Raw genomic sequence first — 16,994 nt, forward strand, 5'->3', positions numbered from 1 at the left:
AAAGGTGACTTTGCCCGTGATGTCACGTGGCATCATGCATCCTGAGTAGGATATGACGAGAAAGACACCTCCCCTCTGGGGTATTCTTTTCAAAAACCCATAACCCTGTGTAATTGAGACAATAATACCAGATGAATCCCCACCTGAGGAACGTTTTGCAAATGCACTTAACCAGTGCTTGTGAAAATGATCAAGGTCATGAAATACAAGAGAAGACTAAGAGCCTGCCACAGACCAGAGGACAGTAAGGAGGAATGGCAACCAAATGCCACGTGTGTCCTGGATTAGAACCTGGGCCTGGAAAAGGACTTCAGTGGAGAAACCGATGAAAGCCAAGCCCAGTCTGGAGTTTAGCTACTGGTATGTATTCTTTAATCTACACAAAATAGTAATGTGTAATGTGTTTTCTTTAATTCTGATGAAGTAGCATAAGATGGGTGGCAGAGATCCAAGCACTTAAGTTATTGTTTGCTGCTTCCCCAGGATACACATCAGCAGAAAAAGCAAGCTAGATTGGAAGCAGGGAAATCGGTATTCAAATCAGGGATTACATTATGTGATGCAGCTATCCCAAGAGGTGACTTAATTGCTGGGCCTACGTATATCCTAAATATATCCCTTGCCCTAAATATATCCTTTTTTGCCTAACACCTTGCATATAGCAGGTGCTCAATAAGTGTCAGTCATTGGTAATAAAGGAAACCCCAGTGTCAGGGAAGAGTGAAGCTGTCCACATGGACACCAACGGTCCCTCTTTCCTGGAACATTTGCAGGGAGGGAGGCTTCAAAGCGTTTGAGGTGGAGGTTTGTGAAGGTCCAGGGCAACCCCAAAGAACTGTGAAGGAAGCTGCTTAGGGAGCAGGTGCACTGCCAGGAGCTCCCAATACCCAGCTAGGGGGCATGTGATCTGGGGTGAAACCCTCCCGCTTCCTTCCAGCCGAAGATGATGGTTGGAAAGTTCTGGAGATGGGAATAGAAAAGCATGTTGTGATTGGAAGACAAGGAAATGAAATTTCTGGTGGAAATGAGAGCGTACAAGAAAAAGGAGTGCCATTTAAGAAGAGATAGTTCAAAGTTGAAGGTTTTGTGTTCATATACAGCTGCGAATGTATGAGAGTACTTCAAACAAGCTTGTGGAAATGGAATTAAAAGATTGATTTTGGTGCAAAAATTTTGAAATCCATGCATAGTTTTTTATAAACAAATTTTTGTGAACCTTTTGAAGACTCCTTATATGCGTAGATTTCAAAATATTTTTGCACTAAAGTAAACTTATCCTTTAAGGTTTCTTCTATGAGTTTGTAAAGTATCCTCATATAACATGATATATATAAGAAAATCAAGAAAACTCCTATTGCTTGTCTTCCTACACAGAAACACGTTTCCTCCTTGCTGTATGAAAAAATGAATATTATGAGAAATATTGCATGCTACCTGAACACATGAAAAGTTTTTTTTTTATTAAAATTAACGAATTCTTCTAGAAACAAGTGGAGTCCACAGCTTCTGAAGTGGAATTAGGAGAAATTTAATTGGCATTTAGTCAGTGACTATACACATACCCCAGGTATTCGCACTTTTTTTCCTGCTTAGGAGACAGGCTTATGATATTTCACATTGTCAGTCAGTAAAACATGTTCACTGGTATCACTGGTTAGGCCACAAAACATTAAAATTGACTTGACTTCATTTCAACACTGAAGAAAAAGAAATCACTTTTAAAATAGAAACATGTTTTGTGGAGAAAAGACTCATAATTCCGGGAAAGGAAGTACAGAAGGTTTTTTCTTCTGAAAATCGATATAATGAGGCCAAACTGGATTTAATATTGTACTCCTGTCCAGAGTGTGGGGAGGGAATTACATCAACGTTTGCAGACTTGTTTCTGAATTCAATCTAATTAAAAGTTGCCCAAAATGATAGAATATACACGAAGTATTCTGAATATATATCTTTGAATAATAGCTATATTGATAATAATCCTATTAGCTTTCACATTTATTAACAGCTTGTTATGTAGCAGCTATTGTGCGAAGCATTTTATATATATATATATATACATACACACACACGCACACACACACACACATATATATATATATATTTCACATGACAAACCCATGGGTGGTATTTTATTATATCCTGTTGATGGGTAAGAACAACAAAATTCAGGCTTGAGTGACCAACTGTCCAGATTTTCCCAGGATGCAGGACATTCAGTGTTATACTAGGAAAGTTGTGGGTATGCTGGGGTGAGTTGGTTGCCCTGTGAGGATGATTTGCTTGATCTTCAAGTGTAGAGAGGGGGTTAAAAGTCTGGTGTCCTTGGTGGTCAGCTTTGTTACTACCACCGCCCCATTCTACCCTACAGTCCCCAGGAGTTGAAAAGCAAAGACCTTCCCTGGAAGCATGGGAGGAGGGATAGATCTAGCTAGAAACCAGAGAAAATTATTTCATGCAGAGTTGTTGAAAATGCCACCTGTCCTTGCTCCTTTCCCCAACCACTGAGCAGGTAAAGCTGAGCCTGCCTGTATAAAATTTCCAAAGTGCTTGTGTGTTAGTGGAAACTGACGTTCAGTGGTACCTACTCACCTTAGGAAGTGGGTAGAGATGACACAGCGGCTGGCCAGGCTCCTGTTTACAAAACTCCAGGGTGTGACACACCACATCAGCATTCACATCTTTGTCAAATCTGGTGGAATGGAGGGCAAAACGCAGGCTGTGAAGATTTCTCAAGCATCAGTAAACTGACTTCTTTCTGTTTTTGAAAGATTTACTTATTTATTTAAAGTCAGAATTACAGAGAGAGAGGGAGAGAGGGGAATGCAAGCTTCCGTCCACTGGCTCCCTCCCCAAACAGCCGTGATGTCCAGGGCTGGGCCAGGCTGAAGCCGGGAGCCAGAAGCTTCATCTGGAACTCCCATGTGGGCGTAGGGGCTCAAGCACTTGGGCCATCCTCCCCTGCTTTCTCAGGCTATTAGCAGGGAGCTGGATTGGAAGTGGAGCAGCTGGGACTCCAACCAGCACCCATATAGTGCTGACACTGCAGGTGGTGGCTTATTCTGCTATGCCACAGTGCCAGCCTTTGGAAGCAGACTTATTTCAAAGCAAGGTGATTCCCTAGAGTGAACTCACTGGAGCGTGGCCCGTGAGCCCTTCCCTGTGCAGAGCTCTGCCCTGTAAGCATTACCTGCCACAGTGCTGTCTCCCATATTTAGAATAAGTCCTAGGGGTTGGGGACAGGGCAAGCACAGCACTCACACAAGCATTGTGGTTCTCTCCAGAAGCCACAAGTAAAATTGAGTAAGAAAAAAGGGACAGGCTGTCATATGATGGGAATAATATTTTGAATCTCACTGGGCCTTATTGCAAAATTTTATTTGTGGATATAACTGTAGACACTTAAAATTATTTTCTTAGGGAAAATACATATCATCTCTTCTTCTTTAAAGCAAATGTATTTCCTATCCTTATGGAAGAAAATATAAAATAATTGACTTGTTTTTTTCCCCTGAGGATGGTGTAAGGATGACATTCTTCAAACATTTTGTTCACATCTGAATTTGAAAAGATATCTTCTGTATTTATTTTTTTCTTTGCCACTACCAAAACTCTTCTTACCAAGAAAAATGAGCACAATGTGCAGCTTCCAATGAAGGAACAAGTGAGTATGGACTTTCAGTAAATTTTCTATGCAACTTTTTGATTCAACCTAAAACAATAAAAACAAGAAGTGCAGCAACACAGGTTGGTAATACCCATAAACTGATCTTTTATTATGTGGAGGGATAGTGATGGATTCTGGAAGATAACTTTTTGGGTTTTCCCCAGCTCATTCGATCACTTCATGTCCCTCTTGGCCCATAAAGGTGGGCTGTTGGTAACCATGTTTACACTCTGTAGCTCCTGGCCAGCTGTTTGGGCCTTGTTAGACTATTGTTTCAAGCAGGACCAATCAGATTCACTCTTTAAAAATTTGGAATTGGTGTTAAAAAAATCCACATGCGGAAGTATGAAGCAAGACCCCTACCTTACACCTTACATGAAAATCCACTCAACGGGGATAAAACATCTAAATCTATGACCAGAAATGATCAAATTATTAGAGAACATTGGGGAAACCTTGCAAGAGAATGACACAGGCAAAGAGTTCTTGAAAAGACCCCAAGGCACAGGCAGTCAAAGTCAAAATTAACAAATGAGATTACATCAAATTGAGAAGTTTCTGTACTGCAAAAGAAACATTCAGAAAAGTGAAAAGGCAACCGACTGAATGGGAGAAATTATTTGCAAACTATGCAACTGATAATGGATTAATAACCAGAATATACAAAAAGATCAAGAAACTCTACAACAACAAACATACAACCCAGTTAAGAGATGGGCCAAGGACTTAAATAGACATTTTTCAAAAGAGGAAATCCAAATGGCCAACAGACACATGAAAAAATGTTCAGGATCACTAGTTGTCAGGGAAATGCAAATCAAAACTACAATGGGATTTCACCTCAGCCAGTTAGAGTGGCTTACATACAGAAATCAACAAACAATAATTGCTGGTGAGGATGTGGGGAAACAAGGCACTCTAATCCACTGTTGGTGGGAATGTAAACTGGTAAATCCACTATCAAAGGCAGTATGGAGATACCTAAAAAATCTGAATATAGACAAACCATGTGACCTAGCCATTTCACTCCTGGGAATTTACCCAAGGAAAATGAAATCAGTAAAAAAAGATTTATCTGCACCTCCGTGTTTATTGCAGCTCAGTTCACGATAGCTAACACATAGGATCAACCGAAATATCTATCAGTTGAAGACTGGATAAAGGAATTATGGCATATACACATTATGAAATACTAAACAGCAGTAAAAAAAATGAAATCTGGTCATTTGCAACAAAATGGATGAATCTGGAAAACATTATACTTAGTGAAATAAGCCAGTCCCAAAGGGACAAATACTATATGTTCTCCCTGATCAGTGAAAACTAATAGAGCACCTAAAACAAAGTTTGTAGAAGTGAAATTGCCACTTCGAGAAGGGATGACTTGAGTTGCTCTTTGTCTCAACTGTCGAGAGACAGTTTTGTGTGTTTTTTGTTTTGTTTTGTTTTTTTCATTTTTTTCTTTATGCTATTTGTTGAACTCTTTACTTAACAGAGTTAATCATATGTGTATAAAGTCAATTGAAAATAGATCTCAGTAAAAAATAAGAGTAGGAATAAGAGAGGGAGGAGGAAGTTTGTAACTGCAAAGCTGTATAGTTCTGCATACATTCCTATGGGCTTACTTCTAAGGATACAGTTTAAAAACTTGTCATGGGACTCCAAATCCCATTAAGCTTAGTGGCAAAAATGTCATCTTAATTGTTAAAGTGATCATATTAAGTGTTAAAGTGAACATATAGATAAGATTAAGTCTTAAAGTGATCATATAAATAGGATCAAGTGCCTGGTAATAATAATAGATAGATAATAATAAAAAGGAGAGAATGTTCCAACATGGGAAGCAGTCCACATAGCAGACTCATAGAATGACAATCGCTTTAAGTAACAATCTGACCTCAGAATCAGCCTCCTGATCTGGCTGAAAAGCCCGTGAGAGCATTTCAGGTATGGAAAGCCAAGACACTGTGGTAAAAAATGTTCTATATGAAGGATCTCTGTGAGTGAGACCCCAGTGGAAAGAAGTAGCCATCAAAGAAGGAGGTACTTTTTTCTAAAGGTAGGAGAGAACTTCCACTTTGCTTATGGCCTTGTCCAAATGCTGACGGACTTTGTGGGCTCAAAAGGCTTCCATAGCCTAGGCAGTTCATGTCAAGAGCCTCAGGTGGTCACTGACGTCATACATAAGAGTGTTAATTGTTAAATTAGCAACAGGAGTCACTGTACACTTACTCCCCATGTAAGACCTCAGTCCTCAGTGAGTTGTATTATGAGAGTTAACTGTAAAGCTAGTTCTCAGTTATTTGTGTGTGTGTGTGTGTGTGCAAATTGTTGAAACCTTTACTTAGTATAGAGGTAGTCTTCTATCTACAAAGTTAATTAAAAATGAGTCTTGGGCTGGCGCTGCGGCTCACTAGGCTAATCCTCCGCCTGCAGCACCAGCACCCCAGGTTCTAGTCCCGGTTGGGGCGCCGGTTCTGTCCCGGTTGCTCCTCTTCCAGTCCAGCTCTCTGTTGTGGCCTGGGAGTGCAGTGGAGGATGGCCCAGGTGCTTGGGCCCTGCACCCGCATGGGAGACCAGAAGGAAGCACCTGGATCCTGGCTTCGGATCAGCACGGTGCACCAGCCACAGCGGCCATTGTGGGGTGAACCAACGGCAAAGGAAGACCTTTCTCTCTGTCTCTCTCTCTCTCACTGTCCACTCTGCCTGTCAAAAAAAAAAAAATAAATTAAAAAAATGAGTTTAATGGAGAATTGGACTGGCAAGGGGATAGGGAAGAGGAGGAGGTGTGGGAGTATGGGTAGGAGGCCAGGTATGGTGGGAATAATAACTATATTCCTGAAGTTGTACTTTTAAAATTTGAATTCCTTAAAAAATATATTTAAAAAAAGAAGGGAATACAGAAGTTCAACTTCAGAATGGACTAATCTCAGAATAATAGGAACTATGGTGAGGAAGGGCTGGAAGTAATTATTTCTTGCCATGGGAACAGAGTGTCTGGAAAGAACCCAGAGGGTATACAGTGAAGAACCTGGGGGGTATATAGTGAGGAACCCTAGGGACAGGGTACTCCATGGGCTCTTTGGTTTTCTGGTCCTGTTTTCATCTCTTCCCCAGGCCTGGATAGTTCTGCACCCTTGAGTTCCATGTTAGAAATGCTCTTGGTTCCTTATAATAAATCCACTTCAATCTCTGCCCACCCAACCACACACATTATAATGGCTATCTCTGTAACTACTACAATTATTAACACCTTTCTTTCCCTGATTCTACTCTTCCTTTTCCTTCTTCATAAAGAAGATCAAGGTATTTCTGTGTTCTTGGGACTATTTTTTCCAACCTCTGAGAACCACTGGTCAGCAGTGGAACACTTGGCCCCTGTGAGCTAAGAACTGAATGTAATTTATTGAATATGCTCCTTCTTCCTGCTTTATTTCCCTGATGCCCATTTCACAGACTCAACTAGGTTGTTCACTCCAAGGAAATTTTATTCCTGAACTTGCAGAAAAATAAGTGAGATTAGAAAGGTGAAAGAAAAATGCAAAACGAAGACCATTCTGATTTTCCCTTAGTGAGTAAGCAGCAATTTTCATGTTTGCTGAGCATCAAAGTGTCTTTTAAAATCTCTTAGAATTTCATCTTTTGGACCAGCAGCCGTCCAAATTCTGGAAGGACCTTGAGCATTTATTTCTGCCTTTCATCCTGTTGCAGAAACAGCTGCCCTGTATTTAATGAAAATCTGCTTTTCCAATCCATCCGAGAAAATGGGACCACCTCAGAACTCTCCAAATATGTTGAGGATTCCTTTTTGTGAAAACATCAGCTGAGACCATGGGCTCCCAAATTTCATTCCAGTTGATTGAGACTAACAATGTGACTGACAAGATGATTCTTCAACCTTTTATGAGCACTTCCGTTAAAAGGGAAAAACAAAGATCATCATGACAGGTGCCTGCTTAGCTCCAGGGTCCCTTCATGGTTAGTTAGGGACCTTCTATATCTAAAGTATAGGAGGAGGCCAAGTCTTCTAAGCACAGGGGCATGCTGCTTGTTAACAGGTAAAGTCCATTACCAAACTAATGTCTACCAAGGGTCAGTAAATCAGGAGAGGGTGGCTGCGTTCACACATCTGTTCTCAACGTGATGGTTCATTTATTTAAGTGATGACTGCTGTCTTTATGAGGGTCTGGAATTTAGTGGACTTGGGAGAGTGATGAATAGTGCTCTGTTTAATCTTTACTCTTAACCTAAGGTCAATATCCCATCTGTGGCAATCCAGGGCCACCAGAGCAAACTCACCGTACTTTTTTCCCCAAATAGAGCACAGTTTCAAATAAGTGAACTTCAATGTGGGAGTGAGGACGGAGACCACTGAGTCAGAGAATGAGACTGCTGATCTCTGAGCTGGAAACAGGAGAAGGCATGAATGTCCTTTGGGCCCTCTATATATTTATACCTACATAAATATATATTATACTTATTATAATATATATTAAATATTTATATGTAAGTATTTTTCAGAGTGAAAGTACTTAAAGAGAGAAGCACTCCTTCATACCAGAAGTGGAAATGCTGAGACCCACAAATCCACACATGCTTAAAGCCATTGTGATATGAAAGGTGGCCAAGAAGTGAAAATGTAGATCATGTATTCTTGAGCAACCTTGGGACAGAGGGCCTAGACTACACATAATTTCTGAAAAATTTAGGAAATATACAAACTCATAAGAAATATTTCTACCTAACACTGTTTTTCCTTTTTTTGAGAGCAGCTAACAATGCTAAGGTTGTTGCATTTTTAAGTCTTTTGTGTGAAGCAGCTTTTGGTTCACAGCAAAATTGAGAGAAAGGTACAGAGATGTCCCATAACCTCCCCTCCCACATAGGAATAGTCTCTCCTACCATGAACACCCCCAACCAGGACATTTGTTAAAACTGTAAATCTATATTGACACATCATTATCACCAAAAGTCAGTGTTTTACTTTAGGTTCATTTTTGGTACTGTATTTTTATTGATTTGGACAAATGTGTGCTGGCAATTATTCACCATTATGGTTTCACAGAGTATTTTCATTGCCTTAAAACTCTTCTATGCTATGCCTGTGTGTCTCTTCTAACCTCCCACTCCTTGGCAACAACTGATCTCGTTGCTATCTCCACAGCTTTGCCTTTTCTTGAATGTCATTTAGCATACAGCTTGTAGTGTTGTGATATTGGCTACTTTCACTCAGTAATATGCAGTTAAGTTCCTTCCATGTCTTTTCATGACCTGGTATCTCATCTCCTTTTGCCGATGAGTGATATTGCCTTGTGTACTTACTGTACTTACTTTGTTTATCTTACTGGACCTTATGCTAGCTTCCAGTCTCTGCTGAGTATGAATAATGCTAGTATAAACATTCACGTGCAGAGTTTTGGGTGGGCATGAGTTTTCAACTAACAGGGTAAACATTCAGGAGCATGATTTCTAGATTGTGTGGCAAAACTATGGCTAGTTTTATTTTAAAAATTGCCCTTTTTCTTTTGAGTTCTAAAAATCGTTAGTCATTCTTTGGTGAGTAGTGGTATCTCCTTGCTGTTTAACTTACAGTCCCCTAATAGCATATAATGCTGGACATCTTTTATAGAAGATTTATTTATTTGAAATTCAGAGTTAAAGAAAGAGAGAGCGAAAAGTTGATTTTCCATCCACTGGCTCACTCCCCAGATGGCTGCAACAGCCAGAGTCAGACCAGACCAAAGTCAGGAGCCTGGAACTTCATCCAGGTGTCCCATGTAGATGGAAGAGGCACAAACACTTGGGCCATGTTCTGCTACTTTCCCCAGGCCATTAGTAGAGAATGGGATTGGAAATAGAGTAGCCAGGACACCAACCAGCACCCATATGGGATGCTGGCACTGCAGTAGGCAGCTTTACCTTCTGTACCACAATACCAGCCCCTGAACATCTTTTTAGAAAATATTTATTTATTTATTTGAAGACGAGATCGGACATGTTCAGGGTAGTATGGTCGTAGACTATTTGAAGAGAGAGAGAGAAAGGGAGGGAGGGAGGGAGGGAGGGTGAGAGAGAGAGAGAGAAAGAAAGAGAAAGAGAGATCTTCCATCCACTGGTTCAGTACCCAAATGGTTGAGACAGCTGAGGCTGGTACAGGCCTGGAGCCCAGGACTCCACCCAGGTCACCCACATGGGTGACAAGAGGCCAAGTTGCCTTCCCAGGAGCATTATCAGGAGGCTGGATCAGAAGTAGAGTATACTGAGACATGGCAGCATCCCAAGAGGCACCTTTATCTACTGTGTCACAGCGTTGAGCACATACACCCTTTGCCACCTATATAACTTCTTTGGTGAGATGTCCATTAAGGTTTTTCTTGGTGCTATGGTTTATATATTAGTTTGGGTGTACCCCGAAGGTCTATGTGTTAGAGGCTTATTTCCCAGGGTATCCCTAGTGGGAAGAGGCAGAGCTCCTAGTAGGTAGGGCTTAGTGGGAGATCCTTAGATCGTTGGGGGAGTGCCCCCAGAAAGTAGTTCTTGCGAGAGGGTTGTCATAAAAGCCTGAACTGGGCCAGCATCTCTCTCTCCTTCCTGGCTCACTTTGTGATCCTTCCTCTGCCTGCGTTCCACCGTTGTCATCAGTCATCCTCACTAGATGTCAAGTCAGTAGGATCTTGATCTTGAACTTGAACTTGAACATCCAAAACTGTGAGCTAAATGATGTTTTTCTCTTTATAAAGCTAGTTTCATCAGGTATTTCATTGTGGAATTACAAGTTAACTAATATAGTAGTGTTGTTTGTTTGCTTACTATTGAATTTTAGGAGTTATTTAAGGCACTAGCATTATGGTGCAGTGGGTTAAACATCTGCTTTTTGATGCTGGCATTCCATATTAGAGTGATGGTTCGAGTCCCAGCTGCTCTACCTCTAATCCAGCTCCTTGCTAATGAGTCTGGGAAGGCAGTGGAAGATGACTCATGTGTTTGGGCTCCTGCCACCCACGTGGGAGGCCTGGAAGGAGTTGCAGGCTGACCCAACTCCAATGTCGTGGCCATCTGGGGAGTGAACCAGGGGATGGAAGATCTCTGTCTGCCTTCCTACCTCTGTCTCCCCCTCTTTCTCTGTCATGCTACTATTCAAATAAATAAATAAACAAATCTTTAAAAAGCTATTTGAATCTTTTAGAGTAGTGCTGTACCATAGGCCCTTTGCAAACAGTTTCTCTGTCTGTGACTTGTCTTTTCATTCTCTTAACAATGTCTTTTGTAGAGCAAAATTTTTAAGCATTTGTGATGTCTAGCTTGTCAACTCTTTCACAGCCTATGCCTTTGGTGTCTTATCTAAAAAGTCATCATGAAACCAAAGAGCATCTAAATTTTCTCCTATTTATTTCCAAGGAATTTTATAGCTTTGCATTTTACATTTAAGTCTACGATCCACTTGAAATAATTTTTTGTGAAGGTATAAGGTATGTGTCTAGATTTACTTTTCTTGCAGGTGGACAGCTGTTTGTTCTGGCATCATTTGTTGAAAAGATTCTTTACAGGTAGTCAACTGGCTTAGTAGTTAAGATGCTGGTTAGGATGTTCCTCTGTCATATCAGAGTGCATGGGTTCAACTCTCAGCTCCAGCTCTTGATTCCACCTTTCTGCTACTGCCTGGGAAATAGAAGGAATGATTCAAGTAGTTGGGTTCCTAACACTCATGTAGGACACCTGGATTGAGCATCCAGCTCCTGGCTTTGGCCTGGCCCAGCCCAGGCAGTCGTGGGCATTTGGGGAGTGAACCAATGTTTGGGAGTTGTTTGTATCACAAATTTTTTTAAAAAATATTTATCTACTAGTCCCTTGAAACAAATAAATTATATCCATCCTATTGGGTGACCCAAAATGTTTTCTGGGTCCATGTACAGTCATAGATAGGGTACAAGGGTAAAGTGGGTATTTTTACATTTAGGTATCAGGCAAGTGCCTCATGCACCATATCTGGTGCTGATTTATCCAGTCCATTCTAGAAATGAGTATCTTAGTGGGGTAGACACTGCAAACATCTGTAGAGAAATTTCATCTTAAAATTAGGATGATTTGATCTGTGCTGAGGGAGACACACAATGGGATCTTGTCATTGTTCTTCCCCAGGTGGGTTGTACACACAAAGCAATACAGACTGCCTAGGAGATGAGTCCAAACAGGAGATACCATAGAGTGACTGGGAAGGATTGGAATGCTACCACCAGCCCATTGTGCTTTTAATGGCCTCTTCTGGCCTGTAAAAAAGCTTGTGGGATTTGGAAAATGACTGTGGATTATTAAGAACTTAACAATGTACAAGATAGCATCTCCCAAGCATGCCACTATTCTCATTATTCCTCTGATGTTAGAAAAACTAGCATCATTGGTTCTCTTTGTGCTGTGTTAGATTTAGCTCATGCCATCTTCAGGATCCCCTTCCTGGCAGATTTCCAAGATCAGTTCACTTTCACGTGGGAGCAGTGACAATGGACTTGCCAGGTGCTGCTCCGAGGGTATCCTATTATTTGACATGGCATGGTGGCCCATGACCTCTCCCTGTTCTCATGTCCAATTGGCATTGCTTGGTTTCATTTTATTGATGACATCGTGTGACGTGGTAAAGGTTATACTCTCTTGCCGGACACAGTAGCTCACCTTCACACCCACCTCAGGCACGAGGACGGACTATCAGTCCCCAAAAGCCCTGGTTCATCTGTGAAGCCTCTCAGGGTTTCTGGTCAGGGAAGACCTATTTAATGCCCGAAACAGTGCTCAATGAAGGGCAAACTCTCCTTATCCCTTGTACAATGAATGTTTACAGGCTTTGAGGGAATTTATTACCACTGGACTTTCCTTTCCCCATGTAGCCCAATACCTATCCCCACTATATCTGCTAGTTAAAAAGAAGGCCACCTGGGACTGGGATGTCCCCCAGTAGGAAGCATTTAAAAAGAATGATTTTTACAGCACGAGAGTGAGTGTTTGGCCTAACAGCTAATATGATAGAACACTCACATCAGAGTATTGTGTTTGATTTCTGGCTGAGTGCTGACTCCAGCTTCCTGCTAATTCAGACCACAGGAGGCAGCAGATGATAGTGCAAGTCATTGAGCTCCTTTCACCCATGTGGGAGACCTAGATTGCATTTCAGGTCTTGGCTTTGGCCTCTAGTCAAGAGTTAAATTTGAGGAGTGAATCAGTAAATCAGTGGATGGGATTTTAAAAAGAGAAATTTGACAGCACAGACACAGGCCTTGGGCACCCCTCTACCCAGTGTGCCAATGCAATTAGGTATCATCTGCACAGCAGATGGTATGAGTTGGACCTTCTGGCAAGAACAGCAAGGACAAAGGGTATCTCTGGGTATTTGGCCATAGCTTTGAAAAGGAATAAAACTTGATATACCCCTTTCGCACAACAGTTCCTATTGGTGTACAATGCCCTGTTGCCTGGCAGAGCCACTGAGCAAGACTTTACCAGTAACAGTGCACACAGACCTACCTATCAAGGGGTGGGTGGATGACCTGTTTCACTGTCCTCAATATGCTCTAGCACTGATCCCTACCTTGAACAGGAGGCAGACATCTTTATAACAGCAAAGCATCCTCTCTAACGATTTACTGGCTCCTGAGCCAAGTACAGTGTTGGGTCGGCTTACTTATAAGCACACCTCATCGCAGCAGGCGGCTGCCCCAGTGCCTGTGGTTTCGCAAGTGCGAGAGGGGATGGCTTCCATACCTTAAGATACTTGGCATACAGATGAGTCCAGCATGGGGAATCCAAGTCTCTGGAATGCTCTGAGGTTCGACTTGCCACTGATACTACTTGGTTCAAGATGGGGAAGAAAATCAGTGGGCAAAACTATGGGCAGTGTGGCTGATGGTGACTTGTGAGCCAGGGCTAATGGTTCTTAATACTGACAATTGAGCAGTGTTTTAAGGTCTTACACTGCAGGTGGCATAGTGGCCAGCAGGACAGTGATCTGTGCTAAGACAGTCTGTCTGGAAACAAATGTGGGAGCACCTAAATGGTTCTGGGGTACAGTTACTTATTTTTATATCATGTATTTATTAGCAGTGAGTCCTGCACCCCTGGAAACAAGGAGGTGGATACCTTGACTCTTCTGACCAATGGTCTGGCCTTGTGGGTATGCGACAAAGTAGACATAAGTGTTGGAGTGGGGTGGGACATAGCTAAAGGGACAGGAATATCCCTAACACATTGTGAGTTGGTGACAACTGTGATTCAGGTATGCTTGCTTCTTTGGCACTGCCACTGGCTGATGTGCAGTGACAGATACACTGGACTGTCCAACCTGTGAGAGGTTGGCAGGTTGATGACACCGGTCCTTTGCCCGATAGTAAGGGTCACAAGTGTGCCTGTACCTGTGTATAGATAGCCTCTGGCCTTCTATGAGCCTTTCCTGGAGAGGGACCTGAACAAAGCGCTATCATCAAAGGTCTCGGAAAGTTGAATGTGATGTATGGATACTCTCACCATATTATTGACAATGGGGGCACCCACTTTATGGAACATGCTGTCTAGGAATGGACTCAAACACATGCTGTTTCATGATGCTTTCTCCTGTGTATAACCCCAAGGCAGTAGGATTGGTGGAAGGAAAAAAAACTAGCCTATTAGAGAAATAAATATGACCCCCTTTAGATAAACCCACCTTGGCCAGTGGGATTCAGTCCTTGGATAAGCTTTAATAAATTTCAGTACCCATACAGCTGATGAGCATGCCTCTTGTGAGGACTTGGGAGCTCTGAACCCAGACCCAAGCAATTTGTGCCCAAGTTGTACATCTAGATGTTATGCAACCTGAGTTGGTACATGGATGGACAGCAGTATTGTTTCAAACACAGATGTTCAACTCAGGGCACAGGACAATTAAATGGGTGCTCAAGTGGTTTGTTCTCTCAGGGTGGATCATATATTTCTTTTTTTAACTTTTATTTAGCAAATATAAATTTCCAAAGTACAGCTTATGGATTACAATGGCTTTTTCTCCCCTATAACTTCCCTCCCACCCGCAACCCTCCCAACTCCCACTCCCTGTCCCATTCCATTCACATCAAGATTCATTTTCAATTTATATACAGAAGATTCTGACCACAGTGTGGGGAGTCTCCAGCCTGCCTAAATTAGTCTCCATTAATCCTACTGGGCTGTGGATCTGTGGTCATGATTTATGCGTAGGCTAAAGGAAATACCCAAGGGTCCTAGAGGTGGCCCCTTGGTCTGAAATGCTATTTTGCCATTAGTTTTAGGAATCACGGATGGATCATGTGCAGTTAGCCACCACTGCACCACTCCCAACTCTTGCTGCTGTGTTGTCTGACAGAGAATGACACTGCAAGTATTATCTCGCTGGGTGTGCAGGCTTATTGTTACAAGTCCCTACTAATCATTTATTTTTTCATCCATAGCTGTGGCCTGGTACTGTTTTTGCTGCTTGATCTGCTGGGATCTGATTGAGATAGTTATTGCCATTTGCATCATCATCTTTTGTCTTTTCCTGCATGCATCTCTTCTGCTGCTGTGGGCTCTGCTTATAAGCTGGGCATATGGCCTCTCAACTGGCCACAAAGACAGTGTTAAAAACTCATGGTAGGCTCTGGGCACATCGTGGAAGAGGGAGATGTGTGAGGTTGTAAGTGCCAGTGACAAAGGATGGAGTGGAGGAGTTCATCCTGACATGGCTGCAGCTGTCATAAATGTAACCATCATCTTTTCCTTTAGTAACCCTGGAATGGAACGGCCCTTATCTAGGGTCTGAAATGGTAGTGTTTCTTGAGAAAACCTGTATACTTAGGTTAGTCACAGGCCATCGCTGTCTATAAAACCCTCTCCTGCCTGATGGTATTGTCTTGTGGCTGCTCTAGACTGTGCTTCTTCTATCAGACCCCTGACAAATTGCACTCTATGTAATCTTAGACTTGTCTACACCTTCTGCCTTTGGCTAGTTCTCACACACTGGATTTTTTTCTGAAATGCCCCTATTCATATGCTAAAACCAAACCCTTAATGCAATCAGATGAAGAGAGGAGGACTTTAGAAGGTGAGGAGGCCATGAGACTGTGAATCTAATGAATGGATTGGTGTCCTTCATAGCAGAGGCCCACGGCACTTACTAGCTCTCCTGCTGCCATCTGTGAAGAGAGTGAGTGCTCTCTAGACACCGTGTCTGTGGGTGCCTTGATTTTGGAGTTCCCAGCCTCCACAACCATGAGCAATAAATTTTGACTTATAAATTACCCAATCCAAGGCATCTTGTTATAGATGCCTAAATGGAATAAGACACTGCCTAGTCCTGGTTCCTTGCTGAGGGGACACCCGAGTTCCCGGGTGTTCTATTTCCTTACAATATCCTGTGGCTGTGCCTGTAGGTAGGAAGTGTAATTGCTGTATAATTAGCCCATGAATTATTGAGACCTGACTGGTGTGAAGTAATGAGGAGAGATGCCCTCTGGGTTAGGAAATCCATTTAATATTGGAAGACTGATCTTCAGGTAAAACTAAATCATTAGATTGTCATTTTCAGGGCCTACATCAAACCGGAGCTTCATCTGATTGCTTAAAATAAGCTGTAAGAAGAGCAAACAATAGAGAAATTCTCATCAGTACACAACTAATATGAGTATTGGGAAATTACAGACAAACAAAGGGAATGATGATGGGGCCGGCGTTGTGTTGCAGTGGGTTTTGCGTCTGCCTGTGATGCCGGCATCCCATATGGGCATCGGTTTGAGTCCTGGCTGCTCTACTTCCGATCCAGCTACCTACTAATGTACCTGGGAAGGCAGTGGAGAATGGCCCAAGTGCTTGGATCCCTGCACCTCCTTCTGAGATCTGGATGGAATTTCAGGGTCCTGGTTTTGGCCTGGCCCAGCCCTGGCCATTGCAGACATTTAGGGAGTGAACCAGTGGATGGAAGATTCTCTCCCCCACTCCCCTGCTTCCTCTCTCTGTGTCACTTTACCTTTCAAATAAATAAATAAATCTTTTTTTTAAAAAAAAGGACTGATGAACAGAACCAAGAAGGGTGATCTTTCATTCCATTTCCTTCTTCAGAGTGGCCCTCATGCTAATAGGAATTGAAATTAAAACATCTGCTCCTCCTCTCCTGCCACGACTCAGGCCTGAGTCTTTCTTTCAGTGACTTTCTCTGCTGTGATTTTTTTAAAATAAATATTTATTTGAGAGGTAGAGTTACAGACAGAGAGAGGGAGAAACAGAGAGAAAGGTCTTCCATCCGCTGGTTCACTCCTCTGATGGCCACAATAGCTGGAACTGCACTGACCTGAAGCCA

At 42.2% G+C, this 16,994-nt stretch overlaps 1 protein-coding gene across 3 annotated transcripts in view; it reads right to left on the bottom strand.

The window, feature by feature from the left end:
* AOAH (acyloxyacyl hydrolase) overlaps positions 1 to 16,994 on the bottom strand; it is a 190,973-nt gene that overhangs the window by 127,007 nt on the left and 46,972 nt on the right. For all 3 annotated transcript variants that reach the window (XM_070058395.1, XM_051852733.2, NM_001082025.1), the window contains 1 exon segment: positions 2,593 to 2,692. In XM_070058395.1, coding sequence (XP_069914496.1) covers positions 2,593 to 2,692 — 100 coding nt within the window.

Source organism: Oryctolagus cuniculus, chromosome 16 (genome assembly GCF_964237555.1).
Source record: "Oryctolagus cuniculus chromosome 16, mOryCun1.1, whole genome shotgun sequence".
Taxonomy (NCBI): Eukaryota; Metazoa; Chordata; class Mammalia; order Lagomorpha; family Leporidae; genus Oryctolagus; species Oryctolagus cuniculus.